General features: G+C 43.7%; 1 protein-coding gene across 1 annotated transcript; it reads left to right on the top strand.

Annotated features, from left to right (window-relative positions):
- Window positions 1–2,644: 2,644 nt before the first annotated feature.
- LOC108579171 (focal adhesion kinase 1) lies at window positions 2,645–19,868 on the top strand. Its single transcript, XM_017942632.1, has 23 exons — window positions 2,645–2,730; window positions 11,956–12,101; window positions 12,194–12,369; window positions 12,458–12,589; window positions 12,671–12,820; window positions 12,911–13,099; window positions 13,194–13,274; window positions 13,347–13,569; window positions 13,847–13,882; window positions 13,992–14,123; window positions 14,205–14,387; window positions 14,468–14,684; window positions 14,765–14,955; window positions 15,032–15,236; window positions 15,314–15,393; window positions 15,471–17,311; window positions 17,879–18,022; window positions 18,092–18,241; window positions 18,308–18,407; window positions 18,482–18,713; window positions 18,799–19,090; window positions 19,176–19,521; window positions 19,600–19,868. The coding sequence occupies exons 1-22, from the start codon at window positions 2,648–2,650 to the stop codon at window positions 19,497–19,499; spliced, it is 5,307 nt and encodes a 1,768-aa protein (XP_017798121.1). The 5' UTR covers window positions 2,645–2,647; the 3' UTR covers window positions 19,500–19,521; window positions 19,600–19,868.
- The last annotated feature ends 1,169 nt before the right edge of the window (window positions 19,869–21,037 follow it).

The raw sequence follows: 21,037 nt of genomic DNA, 5'->3' as shown, positions 1-21,037 counted from the left end.
CGAGTGTATGCGACAGGAAGTAGCCGAAGGTGAATTACAAACCAGTGGGAGGTGGTGACGAGGAGAGGAGGAAGATTTCGAAGCGCCGTGTCAAGGTTGCACGACCTTGATTCGGTCAGCGACACGGACGGCTACGTTTCGCAAAATCGAGCGCACGCCGAGAGCTTCGTGCGCGCACCACACGCGTACCTTCCTCTTCGAATTTTCCCGAACCACCTCTCTCTCTCTCTTTCTCTTTCCCGCCTTCTTCACGCCTTTTCCCGTCCAAATTTCAGTTCCCCCGTGTTGCACCAACTTTCGCAACGTTCTTCACCGGTTTATCCGGTAGTAACACCCAAGTCGTAAGTTTTATCGAGACTCTCTAAAGCCGCCACGCGAGTTCACTGGCCTGTGAAGCGTGTAATTTTAGGAGCACGCTCTTTTATTCCTCCTTCAGAGAAACGTAGAATTCCAGCATTTTGTCGACGCGAAGGGTAATTTCAACAACGACCAAGGGAAGATCAGCACTGTCTATCTCTCTCTGTTTCGGCCGTTTCTCCATCCGCGAATATTTATGAAACGTTCACGCCGCCTCTCCCCCATCGTCGTTTATTTCCAACGGTGTTTCGTTTCCCCACCGTTCGAGCTAATCTAATAATCGTTCGATCCTGCGAGACCCCTCTGAATTTCATTAAGCTCGACCGCCTCTTATCTTTCAACGTTCCGTATTTGCATGGGGGAGAAAAGAACCGGCGAGGGGGGACTTTCGTTGAAAAAGAGTGAACGCGTGCACAGCGGTACTGCCAGACTCGCTGGCTAATTACCGTACCAACGGGAATAACACTGCGGTGGTCGGCTCTGCGGAGACTGCAGACAGACGTGGGTGGTGTCCATCTTGAAATAGGTTGCATACCTTACCGGGGAGTTGGACGAGCTTTTTTCGCGAATTAAATCCGTCCTGCACAAATTTTCGAAAGCTTTTACCTTCGTTCGTCTTTGATCCACCGTTTCGAATCAACTATTTAAAGACTACACAGACCAGGAGCTATTTTTTCAAAATTCATCCCTTCCGATTACTTTTTTCTCGAATAAAAGCAATTAAAATAGGCGTGAATTTCCCGTGCGAGATGTGAAAAATTTAATGTACAGGATGTTCCAATTTTTTTCAACCAAACTTTGTCAGGATGTTCTACGGGTGTAAATAAGAAAAAATGTTATATGCACACAGGTAATTCGAAGGTTTGTTAAAAATTTGTAAGGGAAGTACGAAGTAAGAAGGGAATGGCAACGAACTTGCGGTTGCTATGATACAAGACAAGAATGCCACTGGCAGAAGTTACATTGAACACTTTTAATGACCTCAGATAGTAAACACAGCTCGCATAAAACAGACTAGATATAAATATCGCTGATCTATTTCTACTTCGTATCGCAGTAACCATAAGTCCGTTACCATTTCGCATTTCCTTCTTAATTAACCTTCAAACCACCTATATTTATACAACATTTTTTCCTCATCTACGCCCATAGAATACACCGACAAAATTTGATAAAAGAATAAAACTGAAACACCCTGTATGTCGAATAATTTCGTCGATACACCGTTTCCAACAAAATTGTTCGAGGAAAGTAACTTGATTATTTCCAGGTATTTTAACGCGATTAAATAGATTCTCTAGCGTTCCCTAGGATAGTCAGCCGATACTTGGCGGAAGAGTTCCGTGTTTACGTTCCGTTCCGGGGGGGATTTACGCGACAGCGAAGGGGTTGATAGGCACGCGAGCCATAAGCAACGGTGCTCGACACTGTTGGGTGTCTGCGTCCAGGCTTAGGCGGTGGCCCTGCTTGCCTTTGGGATAGGTTAGGTTCGCTCCCATACCTCTATGCTAGTGCACGCGAGATCCTTATCGGGCAGTGAGCTCCTCGCAAATCGTCCGACACGAGCTTCCGACGCTTTCGAGGACGAACCAGCCCCTTAGATAAGGACAACCGCGTCTTCCCGCCACGCTCGCGTTATACACCACGTTAAACCGGCTTTTCTCCCTCCTCTGAAGACGGAGAAAAGTGGGCAGTGTTGAAAAAGAATCGACAATTATCTCCAGAGAGAGAGGCAATTGTTCTTAAAAAAATGTCGCTTTACTTGTTCGTAGAGTATTAAAGAACTTGAGGTTAACAAATGGGAAGAAAGTGACGTTTGAGAGAAAGGAGAAGTGAATAGTTGAAGTTGCTCGAAGCTGAGTTCTCGTTAATCGTAACGAAGGATTGAAGAAAATTGTTTCGGGTGCAGCCTGCGGTGCGTGTGTTTCCGGCAGCGATATCGATTCGGAAGTGGCGATGCAGCGAGTGCACCGGAAAGGGAAGAAGCACTGCCGGTGAACGAGGAAGAGGATCCCCGTTGAATCCTGCAGCCTCGTCGACGCTGTAAATCCTAGCAACACCGGAAGCTACTCGTTTCTCCTTCGGGAAATTCCTTCTCCTCGGTGAAACTTACCTGTATCGATACGAGGAACGACAACGGCACAGTTTGGAAGAGAGAAATCAGGGATTCCATCCGTCCACGAACTTTTCAAACAAGTGTTCTTATTTGATCGTGAAAACTGACGAAACTAGTGTGACTAGTGGTGGGTGATGATCAGTGACCCACCGTTTCGAATGAAGTGGTTTTAGGATGATGGTGGAGCGTGTCGAGGACCATCTCTTCATGTATCGACGTCCCGTTTACCGGGTCTTCCAGTACCTCGAAACCACCGAGTAAGTACAGGAATAACAAAGAAAACATCCTTTCTTCAATCGTGATAATTATAATTTACACTTGCAACGAGTTTGTTACGGTACGACTTCTTCCTACTCCCTTCTTTTACTGCTCCTCCTTTACCGATACCGATATCGAACGAGTTCTCGTTGTCGAAAGCTCTTGAAACGACAACAATGTCCTAGCAGAGATGTGTGAGCAAATGTGAAATCGCGTTTCTCCTACCGGTGGAATCGAGTCGGATTCAAATCGAATTTCCATAATAACGTTCGGTGCAGAGTGCTTTTGAAAAGTTCGCCCCGAGGCTGGTTGGTGTTCCGGCTCTCGTTCCTCCTTAGGAACGCCGGGTATCCAGCTGTTAGGATCTTCAGTGCCGCGGAACAGGCGTTTAAACAAAAGGGGTTGGCTCGTTTGAAGAGCAGCCAATGGCAATTTGCGTGCATAAAGCCTTTGCAAGTCCCTTTCCAATTCGTGAATGGAGGAGCTTGGCGAAGGTGGGTGAAAAGGTTTCAAGAAGACCACCAGAGCGAGAGAGAGAGAGAGAGAGATAGCGAGGCAAACAGAATCACGCGAGGGAAACAGCTTCTTCTTCTTCTTTTTTCTCTTTTTTCTTTCTTTCTGCGGTGGACTCTGTGTGTTACGTCGATGGCAAGCCGGGTAACCATGGCGAAATTGCCATCATCGACCACGGACCTCACCGGTAACCGTTCGTTGCTAATTGGCGCCATTAACTAAGCTTCAATACAACCGGGGCCGCGTCGCCTCGTTAGAGTTGCTAACTTTCAAATTCACCGGGGATTAAATTATCTATGTGTGTGTCCTGGTGGATGTGGCGACGCGACAAAAGAACGATGCTGCAGTATGGTTTTATCGAGCGTTTTTTCTTTCTTTTTTCTCCCTATTTTTCTTCTTTTTCTTCCCCTCGCCTCCTTCTCTGTGCCCCTATCTTTGTTTCTCTCTCTGAAACGGCGATAACCGCTTTGCATTATCGACGATAAAGTTTCATCGCGACCGTTCTCGCCAAGTGTGTCTCTCTGTTTTTTCTTCTTTGCTCCTCCTTTTCCCTTACGATCCGAGCGATGCTTCCCTCTTGCCAGAGCAAAAAGTCCGGGTATACGTTCGTGGTGGTCAAATTGCAGCGGAAAATTCGCCTCGCGAGATAGTTAGATGGAAGAAGAAGAAGAAGCCGCCACGTGGCCCGGGAAATGAGAAAAGTTTCCACCTAGAATACCGGCCAGACTTGTGTAGCTGTAGAACTTCTCGAAGACGTCTGCGACGCTATTCACAAGTGGCGTGGCCGCTTTTATTTAGTTTCGAGTCGCGGCAACCACTTAAACATCGATATCCACCACGAAATTAATTCGTTTGTTCCGTATCTCGCTGCCGCTTGAAATTCTTTCCCCGCGAAAGTTCAAACAGCTCCAGTATAATATCACCAATAGTCGATCCTTTCTTTTTCTATCTCCGAAAGAAGTTTCACTTCGTCCTAAATCTTCTTTATTATCGTTACCGTTAAAAACAACGTATCAGGTAAAAATTTGTCCAAGTTGCCTCGTGAAACGGTCGTCGTGGCTCGAGTAGAATAGCCGGTCGTAATTTTCGAATCTGAAAGGACCACTTTTGCTCGTGTCACGTCTCTGGTTAGCCAAGCAGGTTCTACTTGATTTTATAGCTCGCACGATGGGCAGACTGGTCTCGTCTATGGCTTCAGATGAACCTCAAATTAATCGGCCGAGTCCCATGCGAATTCTCGTGTTTAACGAACGTAACAACGTCGAGATTGCCGGGAGAAGGAGGTCCCAACGAAATTCCTCCTTCCACCACCGGTCTTTTTATTGCCTTGTACATTTTTCGATACGATCAACGACGTTGAAATTTTCGACGAAATATCTCGAACGTTGCACGGATTTTCTCGTATCTCTTCGTCCGGTTCTCTAGACAGTAAGTACGGAAAAATGAATCGTCGAGAGGCACGCAGCGCAGGTAAATACCGTGGCATGTTGAAATCGTGATTCAGATGCAATTCGTATTCCGGTCTCCTTGATTATACACCGTGTTGTCGTGCATCGCGACGATCGATACAGCTAGGAGATCACCGACCATGTTTTACGCCCGCAGTTAAGTCGCACAGTGATGTATCGGTGTCTGTAGATTTCACAATTTTTCTTCTCTCCCCAACCGAATCTGTTTTCAACGTTTTAATCATATTTATAATTTATCTGAATCAAGTACCGCTTAGCCCCTGCGAAGAGCGTGCATATACGCCCGTCTAATACGTGGAATTTATTCATTTATTTTCGCTCTTCACGAATGAAATATCGCTGTCGACTGAAAATCGGGCAACGTTAGAATGCAGCAGACATTTGACTATCGTGAAACAGTTGATTGTTCATCTTTATTTTTATACTAGCGCACTTTTTCTCTCAAGTGTGTCAGAGAAAGGGTTCATATCCTGATGTAATTTATATTTAACAGTGCTGTAAATGAAAATTATGCATAGAATAAAAAGAAAAGTGGTATAAAAGTAGGAATTCTCGTAAAGTTCACATCCTATGATATATTCACGCTGACTATTGTTAAAACATTCTATCCTTCGCCTAAATGCCATTAAACACACAAGCCAGTCCGTTGTCCCGCGGACAGCCTTTCACGCGGCAGGCAGCTCGATCTCCAGACTTGTCGGACTTGTATTTTCCACGGCAGCATTGTCGACGACGCGTTGCGTTCCTGTACACTGCCGGTTTCCGTGTTTCCTTCGTGGCACAGTCACCGCGATCCTGAATTATCTTACTCGTCCCTCACCCAAGTCGAATGAATATGAAAACAGGCTGGTTTGCATAAGAACCGTATTTCTTTCTCTTTCGCTTTCACTCGAATCGTGCATTTTATAACGTGGCGAGATAAGAAATAGTACGATGCTAATGTAGGAATAGTAAGAGAAATATATGGGAGGACCGTTAAATACAGAACGGAGGAGAAATACCTTATCTAATCTAACCCTTCATTTACATGCTTAATTACATACTTGTGTACGTTTACGTGTATGTAATCTGTGGGTAAGAGATGTATTCTCTGACCAAAGGAAACCTTCGATTTTCACTTTCTCTCTCTCGAGATTCCAGCTAAATTTCGATCTTAAATCGCTAAAAGCGGAGACGGACCCACGCATCGTAATTCTTCTCACATTTTCTCACATTTTCCCATCTCCCCGTTAAATTGAATCGGTCACTCGGTTCGCGAGGGTTAGGCGTATCCGTTCACCGTCAGCGTCTCCAGGCAGTCTGTCCGCGCGACCTGGAAACAGCCGATCACCCCGTTTATCTGCGCCGCAGGAATTATGCTTGCGACGCCGATTTTTCACCGTCGTCCCACGCGTTCGTTGGTTCGTAGCCGGTGAAACACGTACATGCAGACGTAGAGGAGAAAGAACTCTATAAGAGAAGGAGAGAAGAGACAGAGAACGGCAGGTTGTCCGTTCGACTCGTCGATCAGTTTCAGCTCGACGTCCAGGCCGCGCACATACCCTTTCATTCGAACAAGGAACAAGAGAAAAGAGGAGAGAAGGAAAAAAAAGAAAACGTTTTCTCTCAACATTTGGTGAATCGCGTGTCTCTCTCTCTTACTCTTTCTTTCTACGGTTCCCATTTCGCAAGGAAAAGGAAGACGAGGAAAAAGAGTTTCATTTGCAGCCAGGGGAGAAATTTTTCGACGCCTCCATTCTCGGATTGAAAGAAGCGATGCGCGCGCGTACTTAGGCTGGGCGTCGCGTCGCGTCGGGGCTGAAAAACTGATGAAAGCAAAACGGGGCCCACAGCTAGTCATGGAACGTTGAACCAGCCAGCGCGAAATTAAAATCATTCGCGATGCTTGTTCCCCCTCGTCTTGACGCTGTATTTCGAGAACTGCACGGATACTGCAAGGACTGCCGCAGCCTGGGTTAGATGTAATTCAATTTCGTGAAACGAGATCCACGCGTCTGACCGTTTCGACACGCTGCGTCGATCGGGTGAAACAAGGTGGACTTCTTTCGATTCAGTTGATCCAGTTTGGAATCGAGTTACCCAGGAGAATACATCGAGAGATATCGGTAAATCGATCCGTCGATCTCTATCCGACAATATCTGACAGCGATTCTTCTCTAAATAAAAGGGAATCGCGACTGTTTGCCGGATAACGCGTAGAGTGAACAGATTACCAGTGCGCATTCCTGTCGTTCGAGAGTACACGGACATTCTGTTATATATAATATATCCGATGAGCGATTGCCGGTGATCTCGAGAGATTTTTCAAGACATCGAGAAGGGGGACGATGCTGGAGCTAGTAGAAAGGAAAGCCAGTGGAATCTCTTGGCCGAGCTGTCGCGGCCAAAACCTCGAATCTTTCAGCAAAGATCCCAAGGGAATCTTCTTTCTCCGGCGAGACAAGGGTTGCTCGCGAGAGAAACGATGGAGAAGAGAGAATAACGGTGGCCTTCTATGCTCCCTCGGCCAACTAGGATGCAACGATTCCTACACCCCTGACACCCTTGGCACCTGGAAGTTCCATAGGGTGTCGAGACGGAGGTAACTTTAGCAAAGAAAACAGAAAGAATCCCGTCTTTCGCGTTTATACCAGTTACAGATTCCTCCGCGGTATTATAGGATCCCATAAATTGCGTTGCTTCCGCGTAACGAACCGAGCGAGCGGGACGATTAAAGGCCACGATTTATATACACGGTGCTCGCGTTTTTCCGCGACGACGCGCGCGTTTCGTAAACGAGCGTTCGAGGCACGCGAGCCTCGTTACGCTTGTGACGATGCAAAAGCGCAATAGAGAAAGTAATAGTGAAAGGTAAAGTGCGTGGGCGACAGTCACAGGTGCGTGGTAGTTGTGCTCGAGCCGCGTCGGGTCAGGGACGCACTCTGCATATCCTCTCTCTTTCTCTCTCCTCTCTCTATTTCTATGCTTCTTTTCATCGTGCATAAACCACCCTTCCTGTCGAGACGAGTTTTCAGGTCGACGTGCTTGTCGCATGTTTCCGATTCTTCGCTGTGAAACGCGCTGCACCGGAAACAGGAAGGCTGTCGAGGCTGCTAGTTATGTTACGGTAAACACGGAACGCGTGCTATTCAACTAATCGATCGTGCTAGGCTTCTCGTCCGTTCGTATGGGAAACGAGAAGAATTAGGCGGAATTTTTCTCTCCGTGAAATTTCACTCTTGCATCTCTTCCGAACGAAGAAACTTTTAAACATTTCACTTAACGAGTAATTTTAGACTATAACAGACACTTTGACGAGTGTCTCGGAATTTTTTCAGAATTTTTCAAAGGCTGGAATAGTAAAAAATATTAGACTGGGACGTGAACAGACCGGTTCGCCTGCGGAGTGTGGGAAAATGTCTGCCTGCGTAGGGTTAATTATAAAGAGTACCGCACAGGGTGTTCCTTGAGGACCGGAGAAAAGTTCAACGTTTTATAAGCGCCGGTAATTTCATACAGTCCTAAACTGTGCACATCACACGTTTATACTACTCCAGAAAAAGGTGAATTATAATAAAAAATGCACTGCTCACGTGAAATGGAAAATTTGTCGGGAAAATGGAGACTTTTAAAACGTAAACATTGTGACGCAGGAAAGATCAGACGATTCTATCTTAGAGCGTGCGGCGAAAGAGTCGAAGAACGATCGACTACCCCTTTATCTCGCGCGACGTTATAGAGAGAGCAAGCGGCAATTTATATTCCGCGACAAACAAATAAGTCTACCCTGTGCTTTCGCTTTGCAATTACCGCGCCGGAAGCTGCTTAATATGTCGCGTGCAATTGAATTAACTTCGAGCGATTTAGCGAGCCGCGGAAACCGCTCTGAAACGAATGTTCCGTCTCGCTTACCCGAAATATATATATATCCGCGATTTTACGAGCAAACTTTTTTCCGGTATTGTACAATTATGTTTATTATGCTCGTTACGCAGTCAGCTTGAGTAGCCTCGAAACGTGAAGCCTGTTGAAAGAGCCACGCGCGCGTATCAGCTTCGAAGCGCAGATAATCCACTCACGGATCGTTCGATAAATAAGTGCAGTAAATATACCGGGGGCCGAATTGTATCTCGGTGTGCAGCGTTACTCGAATAACAAATCAACGTTGCTTTGACGAGAAACAACTGGCTGCTTCTGTTCGTTGCCACGGTCAAAGAGGGTTTCAACCCTTTCTCCGTTCGATTTGCTCCCAGGTAGTGTGGTTCATTTTCTGAACGAATTAGCGAGTGTGTACACTCACCGTTCGTTCGTAAGTATTAAGACTACGAAATTATGAAAATTCTACAGGGTGTCTTCTTCGACTTGACACAGTGGAACATCTCAGAAGGAGTTGTATCTATCGAAAAAACGATCTCACGAAAGTTGTTTAGTACGATGGAGGACGTAATATGGTATAAATCGTTTTACACCGTTTTCTTCGTAATCGCGTTGATAGCTCTTATCAAACAATTCAAGCATCTCTCAGTAAAGTAGTAAAACAATGAAACTAGTAGCTTATCTACGTGATCGAGATCGCGGTTGTTCGAGGTACTCCGACTATGGTAATTTGAATGCAGGACAACTGTGCAGCAGACAGTGGCGATTATTAGATGATTACCACCCACAGACTGGCCCAGTTTCTTCACTTCACAGGAAACACTCCGAAACGCACGCGGAATAAGAGATTTAGGGAGCATAGTCCGGTGTTGCGAGTTAGATCGGCCTGGTTCCGATCCACGTCCATCCTTTTCCACGATCCAGTATGACGCTCGTAATATACATTTGCATTAATAGCCGCGATGCAAACGCACGCGCTCGCCTCGAACCATCTTCAAACACGTTTTCGTCCGTCTACTTTTTGAGGAAGCCCCTTGTTGTTACGAGTGCCTGCGAAATATTACGTCACTGGTGGCACGGGAAATGTCAATAGAGAGATGAGACACTTGTTTGAGATGTTACGTTTCCTGGATTACCAGTGGCTCGTCGCAGTCTGTACTCTTCTTTTCAGATCTACTAATTTTCTACCGTATCACTCGTAACGAATACTTCCTTCTTATAAAATTTGTTCGGCGAAAAAAGTGACGGACAGTCCTCTCTTCTCCGATTAATCGTTGGACGGAAAGTTCAGCTGGGTCACGTCTGACCCGTCGTAAAATTTCTTCGACCAGCCCACCGACGTATTAAACAGAACACAATACGGTTCTTCGCGATTCTGAATAGGACCCATTAAATCCGACGAGATTCCTCTATTTTCCAACGGCGTCGCTTCCAACTACCCACTGAATAGCTTCATAACCCGGACCGATTGAATGATAACCACGTGAGATCGTCTTAATAACGGTAGGAGAGCGTGCTTCGATTGAAACAGAGATCGTTCTCTCGGAGGAATTCGAGATATCTCTGAAAGTTCGGAGGAGGAGGGAAAACGTCGAGGTTCGTATATTTGAAAAGAGTCGTCCGCAGAAGTTCATTTTGGAATCGAGCTCTCCCCCTCCTGTGACTTTGGTGAATGCTTTTTGCATCCCTCCCGTATGCACGCGTCCCGACTACGATGAATCGGTAACTATGTAAGTATACGCGAGCGAGCAAATGTGTCAGAGGGCCGCCACACGTCGAAAAGGGGTGGTGGTAGATGATATGAAACGGGGACGAGTGAATGAGAAGGGACGTGGTTGCGTACAGACGCGTACATCCTAGCCCCTTTCAAAAACCCTCGAGCCATCACGTTCACGCTACGCGAAATTTCTATCGCGACTATAGCCACAGGCTAAATCTAGCCGCACGATCGTCTTTGCTACACCGCACTACCTTGCTGCAGAAAGGGTTAACTCGTGCCCCTCTGTATACCGAGCTCGGTTCATATTTTTAATAACTACCCTTTATTTTGCAAAAGTTCCTCCTTCTTTGTTCAACCCTTTGACTGCTGTCGGCGCCTGTAGACGCTATTTTTTATATTTACATATTGCCTTCTTTGCAAACGTGAAACACGAGATATTCAGCAAAAAATGATTCGGCCAACGAAATATGTGGGGTGACTATTAATGCCATAACTCAGTCGTACACAGCCAGAGCTTTACTTAAAGGGTTCATCAGTTTTGTATTGCCACGTTGTTCCTTGGAAGCTTTGTAATTTTCAAAAGGTGAGGAAGAGGAGTTAAATCGTCTTTCTTGAAATACTTACGTACCTACTTTGAACGCGACGATTATGGTCAGTCTGTAATCACGTATGCAAAGGTGAAGACGAAGAATTTTTATTGATTTTTAACGACGAAAAATTTCGTGGAAATTCGGTGTTTTTCTTAGAAAGCACCACTTTCCTTCCCTTAGAAACGGATGCTATCTGGCGGGATATTTATGTCCGATAATCACCAGATAACATTTCACGATGAGACACTTTATTAGCTCATCGCGTGTGACGTCAGCGGTGTTGAACTTTTCTCGAGGAAAGTGCAATCGTCCAAATACCGATTCGTATTTCTGATTCGGTTATTCGATCGATACGCGAAAGAAAGCTATCGGAAGGTATTTTAATCTGTCGGATAAGAACTTTTATTGAAGGATTTGGTTGTTTAGTCGTTCGCGAGTTGAACGTGTGTCGGTGTGTTGAATTCTCACGAGCTGATGAACGTATCACCTCGCTGTACAATGATTGAACAGCATGCGAAGAAAATGTGGGAACGGTCTCTTCCCTGTGAACAATCGTGATTCCTCGATGATTCCCCTGTGAAATCCACCTTCTTAACCAACTCCAAGCATTTACGCCGGGTAACGCAACGTTGTTGCCATGAATATCTAATTAAAAGCGAGACTTTAATAAAAAAGGAAGGAAAGAAAAGAAAGAAGAGAAGACGACGAAGAAGGAGAAAACTCGTGGTAACTTGGAGAGTAGCGGTAGTTGAACACGCTAACAGGGGGATTGCCGTCTACGGTGCTCTAGAATATATACAAAGTTCTTTGCTTCGCTTGTCTGGCATTATACGTGCTTCGACGACAACGAAATTCGCCCCGGAGGAAGGTTTCAGAAGAAATCCTTTCCTCTATGGGCCGATGAATAATTAATCCTCTCGAGGAAAGCTTGCACGTTAGTTGAGTAGTGTGAGTCGAGGTTTTATGAGATTATGCATAATTGACGCGGTCGTTGCCGCGTCGTCGACTAAAGCCGCTTCTCCTTTGCACAGTTTTTACCCATTTTTTTTTCTTTTTTTTACTCTTTTTCCATGCCAGCCATGAGGGGATGAGCACTGGCGTGGGAGATGGAGGTGGAGGCGGCGGGGGTGGCGTACAAGGAAGTGGTGGCGGTAGAAGTACACCACCCCATGGATCGCCTACCCCGATGGACAAGGCGACACTCAAGGTCCATCTGCCTAACGGTAAATTCATCGATTTTCAACCAACAATTTTCACCAACATTTCTCCTCCCAACACTTCTGCGATCGTTCTAAAGAAAAATTTGGATCTTCAGGTGGTTTCAACGTGGTGAAATTCGGTGACGCGATCGACGTCAGGGGCATCATCTCCCTGGTAACTAGTCGATTAGCAGTGGGCACCAGACACTACAGAAACCTCTACGCCATGAGGCTGCATCACCCTGGTTCGGGGGAGAGCTACTGGTTGCACCAAGACACAACCATGTATCAGGTAAAATCTCAGCAACCTACTGTTTTCGAAGAAACATCGTACCATCACTGTTACAACCATCAAAGTGAAAATTGTTAATGTTCGTCAGGTTCAAGAGAAGTACGAGAAGAAACATCCTCACTGCGAATGGAGGTACGAATTAAGGGTACGATATCTGCCGCAAAATCTGAACGATCTATACGAGAAGGATAAAGTAACGTTCTACTATTACTACGATCAGGTATTTTCAACGACAAATCGCTACAATTTTCTAACAGTCAAACGGAAACGTTTAAATTTCGGTGTTCGTTATGTATCGTAGGTTCGAAACGATTACCTCTGCGCGAACCACTCAGCCCTAGACCAAGATGTCGCAGTACAACTGTGCTGTCTGGAGATTCGCTACTTCTTCAAAGACATGCCACAGATCGCACTTGACAAGAAGAGCAATCTCGAGTACCTAGAACGAGAGGTAAGGCAGAGGAGAGGAGGGTGTACAGTCCGACGAGGACTTGTTCGCGAGTTAAAAATGGTAAAAACCTCCTCCACCCTCTATTCACAGGTCGGTCTGCACAAGTTCTTACCGCGGTCCGTGTTGAATGGAATGAAACCAAAGGCGCTGCGCAAGCTGATACAGCAACACTTCAAGAAGGTGGCCGCGTTGTCAGAGCTGGAATGCATGTACAAGTTCTTTGACCTCCTGAGAGCGCACTACAGATTCGACCAGGAAAGGTTTATATGTGCTTTGGGGGTGAGTTTCGTTCGGCTAGATTCTTTCGAACTGGATAACGGATGTTAAAACTATTCAGAGAGAATGTACACGTTTCTTATTCTATTGTATACAGTCTAGCTGGTCTATACCTGTAGAACTAGTCATTGGACCAGATTTAGGCATATCGTACATGGCTCACAGAGGTGGAACAGTGGTATGTTTCTGATTTATTCAGACTAATCTCGAGAATTGTAAAGTTTCATCGAACGTGTTAAATCTTTTATAGCCAACAAGAATGGCAGAGTTTTCCCAGATACAGTCTATCCAGACACTCGTGTCAGACTGTAAAGAACACGCGAAGGCGTGCATTAAATTAAGAGTAGCTGGGGCCGCGGAAACGCTTAGTATAACTTGCTCGAGTCTGGACCAAGCGGAGAGTCTCGCGGATCTAATCGATGGATACTGTAGGCTAGTTACCGGAAGCAACACCTCGTTGTGGAATAGAAAAGGTAGGACACCACTATTCGAGTAAAAATTGCATCGGTATTCTTAAGTTAACAATCTCGATGTTAATGCTACGAACGTATTTCCTTTAGCTTTGACCGACAATTCGTAATAGTGTTCCGAAGAACTTAAAAGACGTACAATTGTTTTATTTCGATACGTCACAGGAACGTTTCTCATTGTACTTCTTACGATGAAATCATGTTTCACACCTAAATGTATCGCACGAACCCCCTTTATGTTAATAAACAATACTAAGTTATAATCGTTTACACTTCCAAGCTGCATCGTGGAAAAACTATCCCTGTCCATGCAAAGGTTTGTAGTTTTGGATGGTCCCTTGCTGTATTGTACTGTCTTTAATTGCATGACAACCGGTAACTCGATTCGTTCGTTATCACTGATTGTACATCTTGGATTAAAATAGATGCTCATCCACCCAAGTCCAGGCAAGATGGTTCCAATAGTCCAGAGAAGAACGTGAGCAAAACGGGGACTATTTTGTCAGAGGATTACGCGGAAATCGTAGACGAAGAAGGGGATTATTCGACGCCAGCTAGTAAGCATAACGCAACAATGCATTATCGAACGATGAATTTACGAAAAAGATTATGCACCATTTTTTCATTGATCATTTCAGCCAGAGATTATGAGATAGTGAGAAATCAAGTGGAATTAGGTGAAATCATTGGTGGTGGGCAATTTGGTAATGTACTTAAGGGTTCGTACAAAGGACGAGACAACCAAACCATAGCTGTAGCAGTGAAAACCTGTAAAATCGACGCAGATCTCGCAACTTCGGAGAAATTCCTCGAAGAAGCCTGTAAAGAAATTTCCTCTTGACACGATCGATCGTATTGAAGCTGTGAATGACGTATGCATAATTGTTGTGTGAAATTTCAGATATAATGCAACAATTCGAGCATCCTCATATCATAAGATTAATTGGCGTGTGCTCGGAAGCACCAATTTGGTTGGTGATGGAATTGGCCAGGTTAGGGGAAATGCGAGCTTATCTGCAATCCAACAAACACCGTCTGGACCTCGCCACTCTTCTACTTTACACGTTTCAACTGAGCACTGCCTTATCATACCTTGAGAGCAAGAAATTTGTACACAGGTAAATTAACAGTAGAAAATTGTGTTTTATTAACAGCTTTCACGATCATCTCATTTCTTGTGTTTCACAATTTGCCACAGAGACATTGCTGCAAGAAACGTGCTAGTCTCTTCGCACAACTGCGTAAAATTAGCAGATTTCGGCCTCAGCAGGTGGGTCGAGGAACGAAATTATTATACAGCGAGTAAATGTAAGTTACCCATTAAATGGATGGCACCGGAGAGTATCAATTTCCGGAGATTCACAACGTCTTCTGATGTCTGGATGTTTGGTAAGTTTCTTCACAGTTACAATTTTGTTCTTTCGTATTGGACAAGTTTTCCAAGAATTTTTTTTCATTATTCTAGGTGTGTGCATGTGGGAGATTTTAATGCTGGGTGTGAAGCCGTTCCAAGGTGTGAAAAATAGTGAAGTGATCCGTAAGCTAGAAAACGGAGAGAGACTTGCGCTTCCAAATCACTGTCCACCACGATTATATTCTTTGATGTCTCAATGTTGGAGTTACGAGCCTAGTAAACGACCAACGTTCAAAGAGATCAGAGAAACATTGCAGTATGTACAACCTGCTTATTTTAGTACACCGTCGTTGCATTATCGACAATTTTTATTCAATTGTCACAATGTTGCAGTGAGATTTTGTTGGAAGAAAAACACCAACAGCAAGAAACGATGAGACGAGAGAACAGGAGAGTGCAAGCCATGTCTTGGGGTACGTAAACGTGAGAAAAAAAAGGCATTTGAGATATTTTTCGTGTGGCACGGAGCAGATAATCTTTCGTCATTTAGGCGCAGACGACGTACCGCCGCCGAAACCTTCGAGGCAACCGCAAAACACGACGGATCAATCTCAGCTAACCGCCGCAGCACCAGTTTCGACATATATCGTGGCGCAAAGCCCTGAGGTTCTTGCACAACTTCTCAAGGATAATCAAACTAGGGGGGTATGTCCCTCCGTCTACACAACACCCGCCTCGCCCTTCAATACCTTAGCAGTACAGTTCCAAGACGAAGATCAAGTCTTAACCACCGCCTTAGTTTCAGATCTACCCTTTTTCGATCCAGCTATCTCAGAACCTTCCGTCTCTCACGACACACACTCAGGAGATTCCACTTTATCCGATATTAACCTAGACTCCCTCGATTCTTCAGATACTCCTCTCATGTCCAGCCTGAACATTTCAGAGGCGACACAAGCGCAGTCCCCAGCTGCGAATAGAAAACAGCAGAAGGTTAAAGAGATGCAAAATTTGTACGCGGTCAGCTCGAAAGTGGTCGGTAGCATTACCGGAGACTTGTATTCTCCCGTACAGAAATTTACTACGTCCAGCGCTGTTCCCATTACAACTAGCACGGCTACTTGTGGCGAGATATACGGGCCAGTCGCTAATTTCACGCAAAGCTCCGCTATCGTCGGTAATCTTAGCCAAAGTCCCAGCGTAGGTGGTAATTTCGGTGAGAATCCCGGCAACTATGGACCTAGTAGCTTGAACAGTATCATAGTATCAAACAGTCAGAGTCAGTCGTCCAATTTCGGTCAGTTCTCTGCTAGTAACGCGAGTCAAGTGTTCAGTCAACCCATCGGTCAACAACCGGTCAGTCAAAGTTCTAGTTGCGTACAGAATCCTGCCGGTGCTGGGGCGTATTCCCGTGTACCAATCGCTAGTTCATGCAACGTTTCTATACCCACATCTAACGCCGAATGCCTGTACGGTCCAGTACTAAAATTCCGAGCGCAGAACATTCAGAATCAAAACGCAACCGAGTTGAAACCCGTGAATGCGTCCGTTGCATCTGCCATGCCCAGTACAAGGGGCAATTTAGCACACACCTCGACCTCAGGGCAAAATCTGCAAGCTCAACCGCTGATGCACGCCCAAAATTATCAGCATCAGCAAATCTATTCGAATATTAGTCACTCGGCATCGCAGCCAATGTACTTGCCGCAGTCACAGCACGTGCAAAACATCCAGAGACAGAATCCCATTCTTCAACCCGTTTCTTATATCCCGGCGCAACACACGAATCAACCGAATCAGGCGACCGGTGCAAACCCAATTTACACGGCCCATGCGACTTCGGTTACGGTCGTGCAAGCTCAGAAGGTTCAGGGCCCGGTATACGTGCAACAAATGCAGCAGGCTGGAATCGCGAGTCACGTACCGATTTCTCAAGCGACCAGCGTGAATCAGCAATTATCCTACGAGATAGCACAGAATCATCCCGTTCAAGTGCATTACGCGGCATCAAGTGGCGCGATTCCACCGACTAACCAGCAACATATTCATCCAAGCACGTCTAACATCGTGATCGGGCAACAACCAACTTCCATTATCGCCACGCAGCACGGCCAGGCGCAGTGTAACGTTACGAATCTGCTAACGAGCAACACGGTGAACGCAACCCAGTATATAGTACAGCCAGTGATGCAAGCGGGAATCATAAGATCGAGCACACCTCAATTAGCGACTGGTGTCGCGAAAATCACCACGTTCGTAAGCCAAAAACAAGATGAGCAGCTAACAAGCTCGACAGATGGCACGCTCTCCGGGTCACTGATCTCTTCAGCTGTCAGTGACAGCACTATGTCATCGAGCAGCTCGATGACAGAGGAGGCACAGCAAGATCAGGTTTGGCAATGCCTCCTAGGAATGACAATCGCATCCTCTATTCTGCAAACAGCATATTCATATATATACATATCTTTTTTTATTTATCTATGGTTCGACATTCTTGCGGCACCATTTATATATACATATACTTTTGTTGTAAATCAGATGTATATACATATAATATGTATATTTTTGCTTCTGGTATATGCAGACGCGCTCACATGATCCTTTTAAATTGACACACAATGGCCCTCTTCCTTTCGTTTACACGCAACTAGAAGATGTTTTGATTTATTTCCTCCTTTTTGATTCATAACAGAATATGTATTTTATTTTTGCAGTTTTTTGGTAGGCTAATCTCTTTTTGCATGAAGAATGGAGATAACGTTGACACTGTAACAAATCTGAGCTGCATGTAATTCAGTATGATTGCACTACTATTGTTCTAAAATTGGTTTTTGCATCGAGAATTATGCATCTCTTTAATTTTATTATGTACATATGTTTATCAGACATGCTAAAACAGTGAATTACCCGAAGGATCGCGAGCTGAGCGATTAAAATAAGAAAGATTTCTTCTTTCAGAGGAACGTACAGTCGCAATTGTTCGATAGCATTACGGAGAACTTTGGTGGTGGTGTCGACGACGAGCAAAAATTGTTAGAACAACGACTGTTGGAGCAACAACGTCAATCTGAAGAAGATAGTCGTTGGTTGGCAAGGGAAGAGGTACAATCTACTCTTATTCATCGTCGATTAGTTATTTCAACGTCACATTATCATTTATTATTCATTTAGAAACGTCTGTCTATTGCAACAAGTGGAGACGAAAGTGCAAGCCCTCCAGTTCCTCGTTCGGTTACACAATCACCAAATCATGAACAACATAGTGCCAATACTGGTTCAATAGGTTCTGATAAGAGTGGCGAGAAAGTAATTGTTGTAAAGGTAATATATAATGGTCGAATGATCTTCAAATTACTATGAAAATTATATTAAATTTTTATCTCATAGAAAATGGAACCTACACCTACTGCAGATTTAGATAGAACCAACGACAAGGTGTACGATTGTACTACCAGCGTAGTTCGTGCCGTGATGTCTCTCTCTCAAGGTATCAACTATTATCATAATCGTTATGTCATCTGTAGCACTTTAATTAACATTTTTATAACGTTACGAATGTAGGTGTTCAACAGAGCAGGGCTGACCAATATTTGGAATTAGTACGTAAAGTGGGGATCGAATTGAGGGCACTACTTTCATCCGTGGATGCTTTAATGGACGTATTGCCTATGTCTGCTCATCGAGAAGTAGAAATGGCACATAAAGTTCTCAGCAAAGACATGGCAGAACTTGTAACCGCTATGAAACAAGCTCAAAGATATAGTGCTACTACTTTGGATGCAGAATATCGAAAGTAAATGTTTCGAACAATATGTACTGACATATTTCCATGCGTAGCAGATGACGAGAGTATTGAGAAATATTGCATGTCATTTCAGAGGAATGCTATCAGCAGCTCACATCTTAGCAATGGACGCAAAAAATCTTCTAGATGTAATCGATTCGATACGCATTCGCTATCCATACGTAGACAGTCATATTTGCCAGAAGCAAAATAATATTAATGTTCCGCAAGAATCCACGCCAGAAAGTCGTATTCGTTCCAGTCAATCTGGAGAACAATTTCTGAGGAGAAGTCAGTCGAGTGAACGTCAAGGGACGACGTTCAGACAGAGCCAAAGTGGTGATCTCTTACATAGAATGGGTCAGTCCGTTGATCGTTCGTTGCAGGTAAACCGTACTTCACAATAAAATCTATATAATGATCGAATAAATCCATTGGTATTAATTTAGCAAAATCTAAATGTTTGTTCAGGGTAGCCAAACTGACGTTAGTACTGGCTCTAGTTTAGAAAGAAGGCATCATATTGTCACTAACAGTCTCGAACGTAATTCGACAACAAGAAGACAAATGGCGACGAATAGTTTAGAAAGAAAAAGACCATCGCTATCGTGTAATATCAGTCCCATGAATAATTCTGTTAATCTTCCGCCAATGGTACCAGTTACCTGCAATTTAGTCCAAACAGTTGGACCTGTCATTCATCCGAGTCAGACAGGTACAACAGGTATTAATCAACAGTCAGTGTTTGCACCTAATAATAAAGCGACAAATGAAAGTGCGACAACTGATAGCTAACAACGAAGTGCCTTGCATTAAGGTAAGTTTACGTTACTTGTTACGTTATACCACAATTTCTTTCATAACTTAAGTGTATTTGGACTTATAAAAATTTCAGGAAAACTTCGAAGAAATAATTGTATGTACATAGGCTACATCGTACAAGTTACCCATTTACATCTCACGCATAACTCAGCAGCAGGAGATTTAGTATTTGTGCTTTATAGCTCTTTTTAACATTTAACAGACTTTGTCTAAACGTACTTATAGATAGGACAGTATTCGTTAGATGTAGAGGTAGAATTATTACTAAAACGCGTAAGTCACAGCTATAAAGAAATCACTCCAAAGCTTTAGAATTATTGTTAATTTGTTATCGTATGACAACCACGCATATAGGGTGGCGCAAAAGGCATCCTCGAATCTAGAGGATTGTAATTGCATGTAATCTTCATTCATTAAAAATTTACATGGTGAATTGTTTTCTTCATTTTGTTGCATATATTTTAGCATTATAAAAAATTAAATATAACACGGCTATTATTGCAATATCATGATGTATATGATCCATCATCTAAGTTGCGTTCGTCGTTATTGGTAGACGACATAATTAAATATACAACAACAACTTGCAACACTTTTCTTCTATACAAGAATGTACACGATATAATACACAATTAATGGGTGTAGTCTTTCATACGTCCGCACACGGGGAAATCTCGCCAAAGACTCTGCTTCTTAATTAAATCAATATTACCGGTCGGCAAGGATCGGTGTAGTATTTTCCCTTCTTTTCGATCGGGGCCAAGTTCGCAACAAAAATCTGCAGTGTACTCGCAACAATATTTATAAATATATATTTAAACAAATAGTTCAAAATATTATGCAAAAATTTCATTTTTTGTAAGACACAATTTTATGATGTTGTTTTTACGAATTTATAATTTAATAGTCTATTTCCTGCTATGAGGAGTGATTATAATGTAAAAAAAAATGGGACTGAATGTTATTTCTATTAGGTAATTATTTAGCAATTCATACCAATTTGTGAAATTTATATACAATGTTTTATAAAAAATGAATCATTCTTCAACGGCAAGTCAGTTCCTACAAAATATTTATAAAAAATTTCATCTTTGCATAAGAATAGTATTGATAACTTGTCAACGCGATGCGCTTATAAGAACAGTGCATTTACGGATCTATTAAATATTCCATAGATATAAAGTATTCCATTTTTATACATTTGTTATTTTTTACGTTCCTGGGAAGGTTTAGTTGCGCGATTAAATTGAAATTGTTATCCACGATGATGGTCGCTTGTATTTCTACATTGCTCATTATTTTACAACAACCATATTTCTGAATAGTAATGTGCCAAGGTCTGCTTATACACCGCAAACGAATGTTGCTATTAACCCATTGAAAATGTACAGTAATACTTTAATCCATCATCCCAGGAATTTGTAATTCACGTTTACAGTCTGACACTGCTATTGCATCGAAAGTATAAGATACTTTTTTCTTGCATTACGTTAAGTATATGTAAATAAACA

Source organism: Habropoda laboriosa, unplaced genomic scaffold (genome assembly GCF_001263275.1).
Source record: "Habropoda laboriosa isolate 0110345459 unplaced genomic scaffold, ASM126327v1 scaffold64, whole genome shotgun sequence".
Classification (NCBI taxonomy): Eukaryota; Metazoa; Arthropoda; class Insecta; order Hymenoptera; family Apidae; genus Habropoda; species Habropoda laboriosa.
This window is presented reverse-complemented; position numbering and strand designations above follow the sequence as displayed.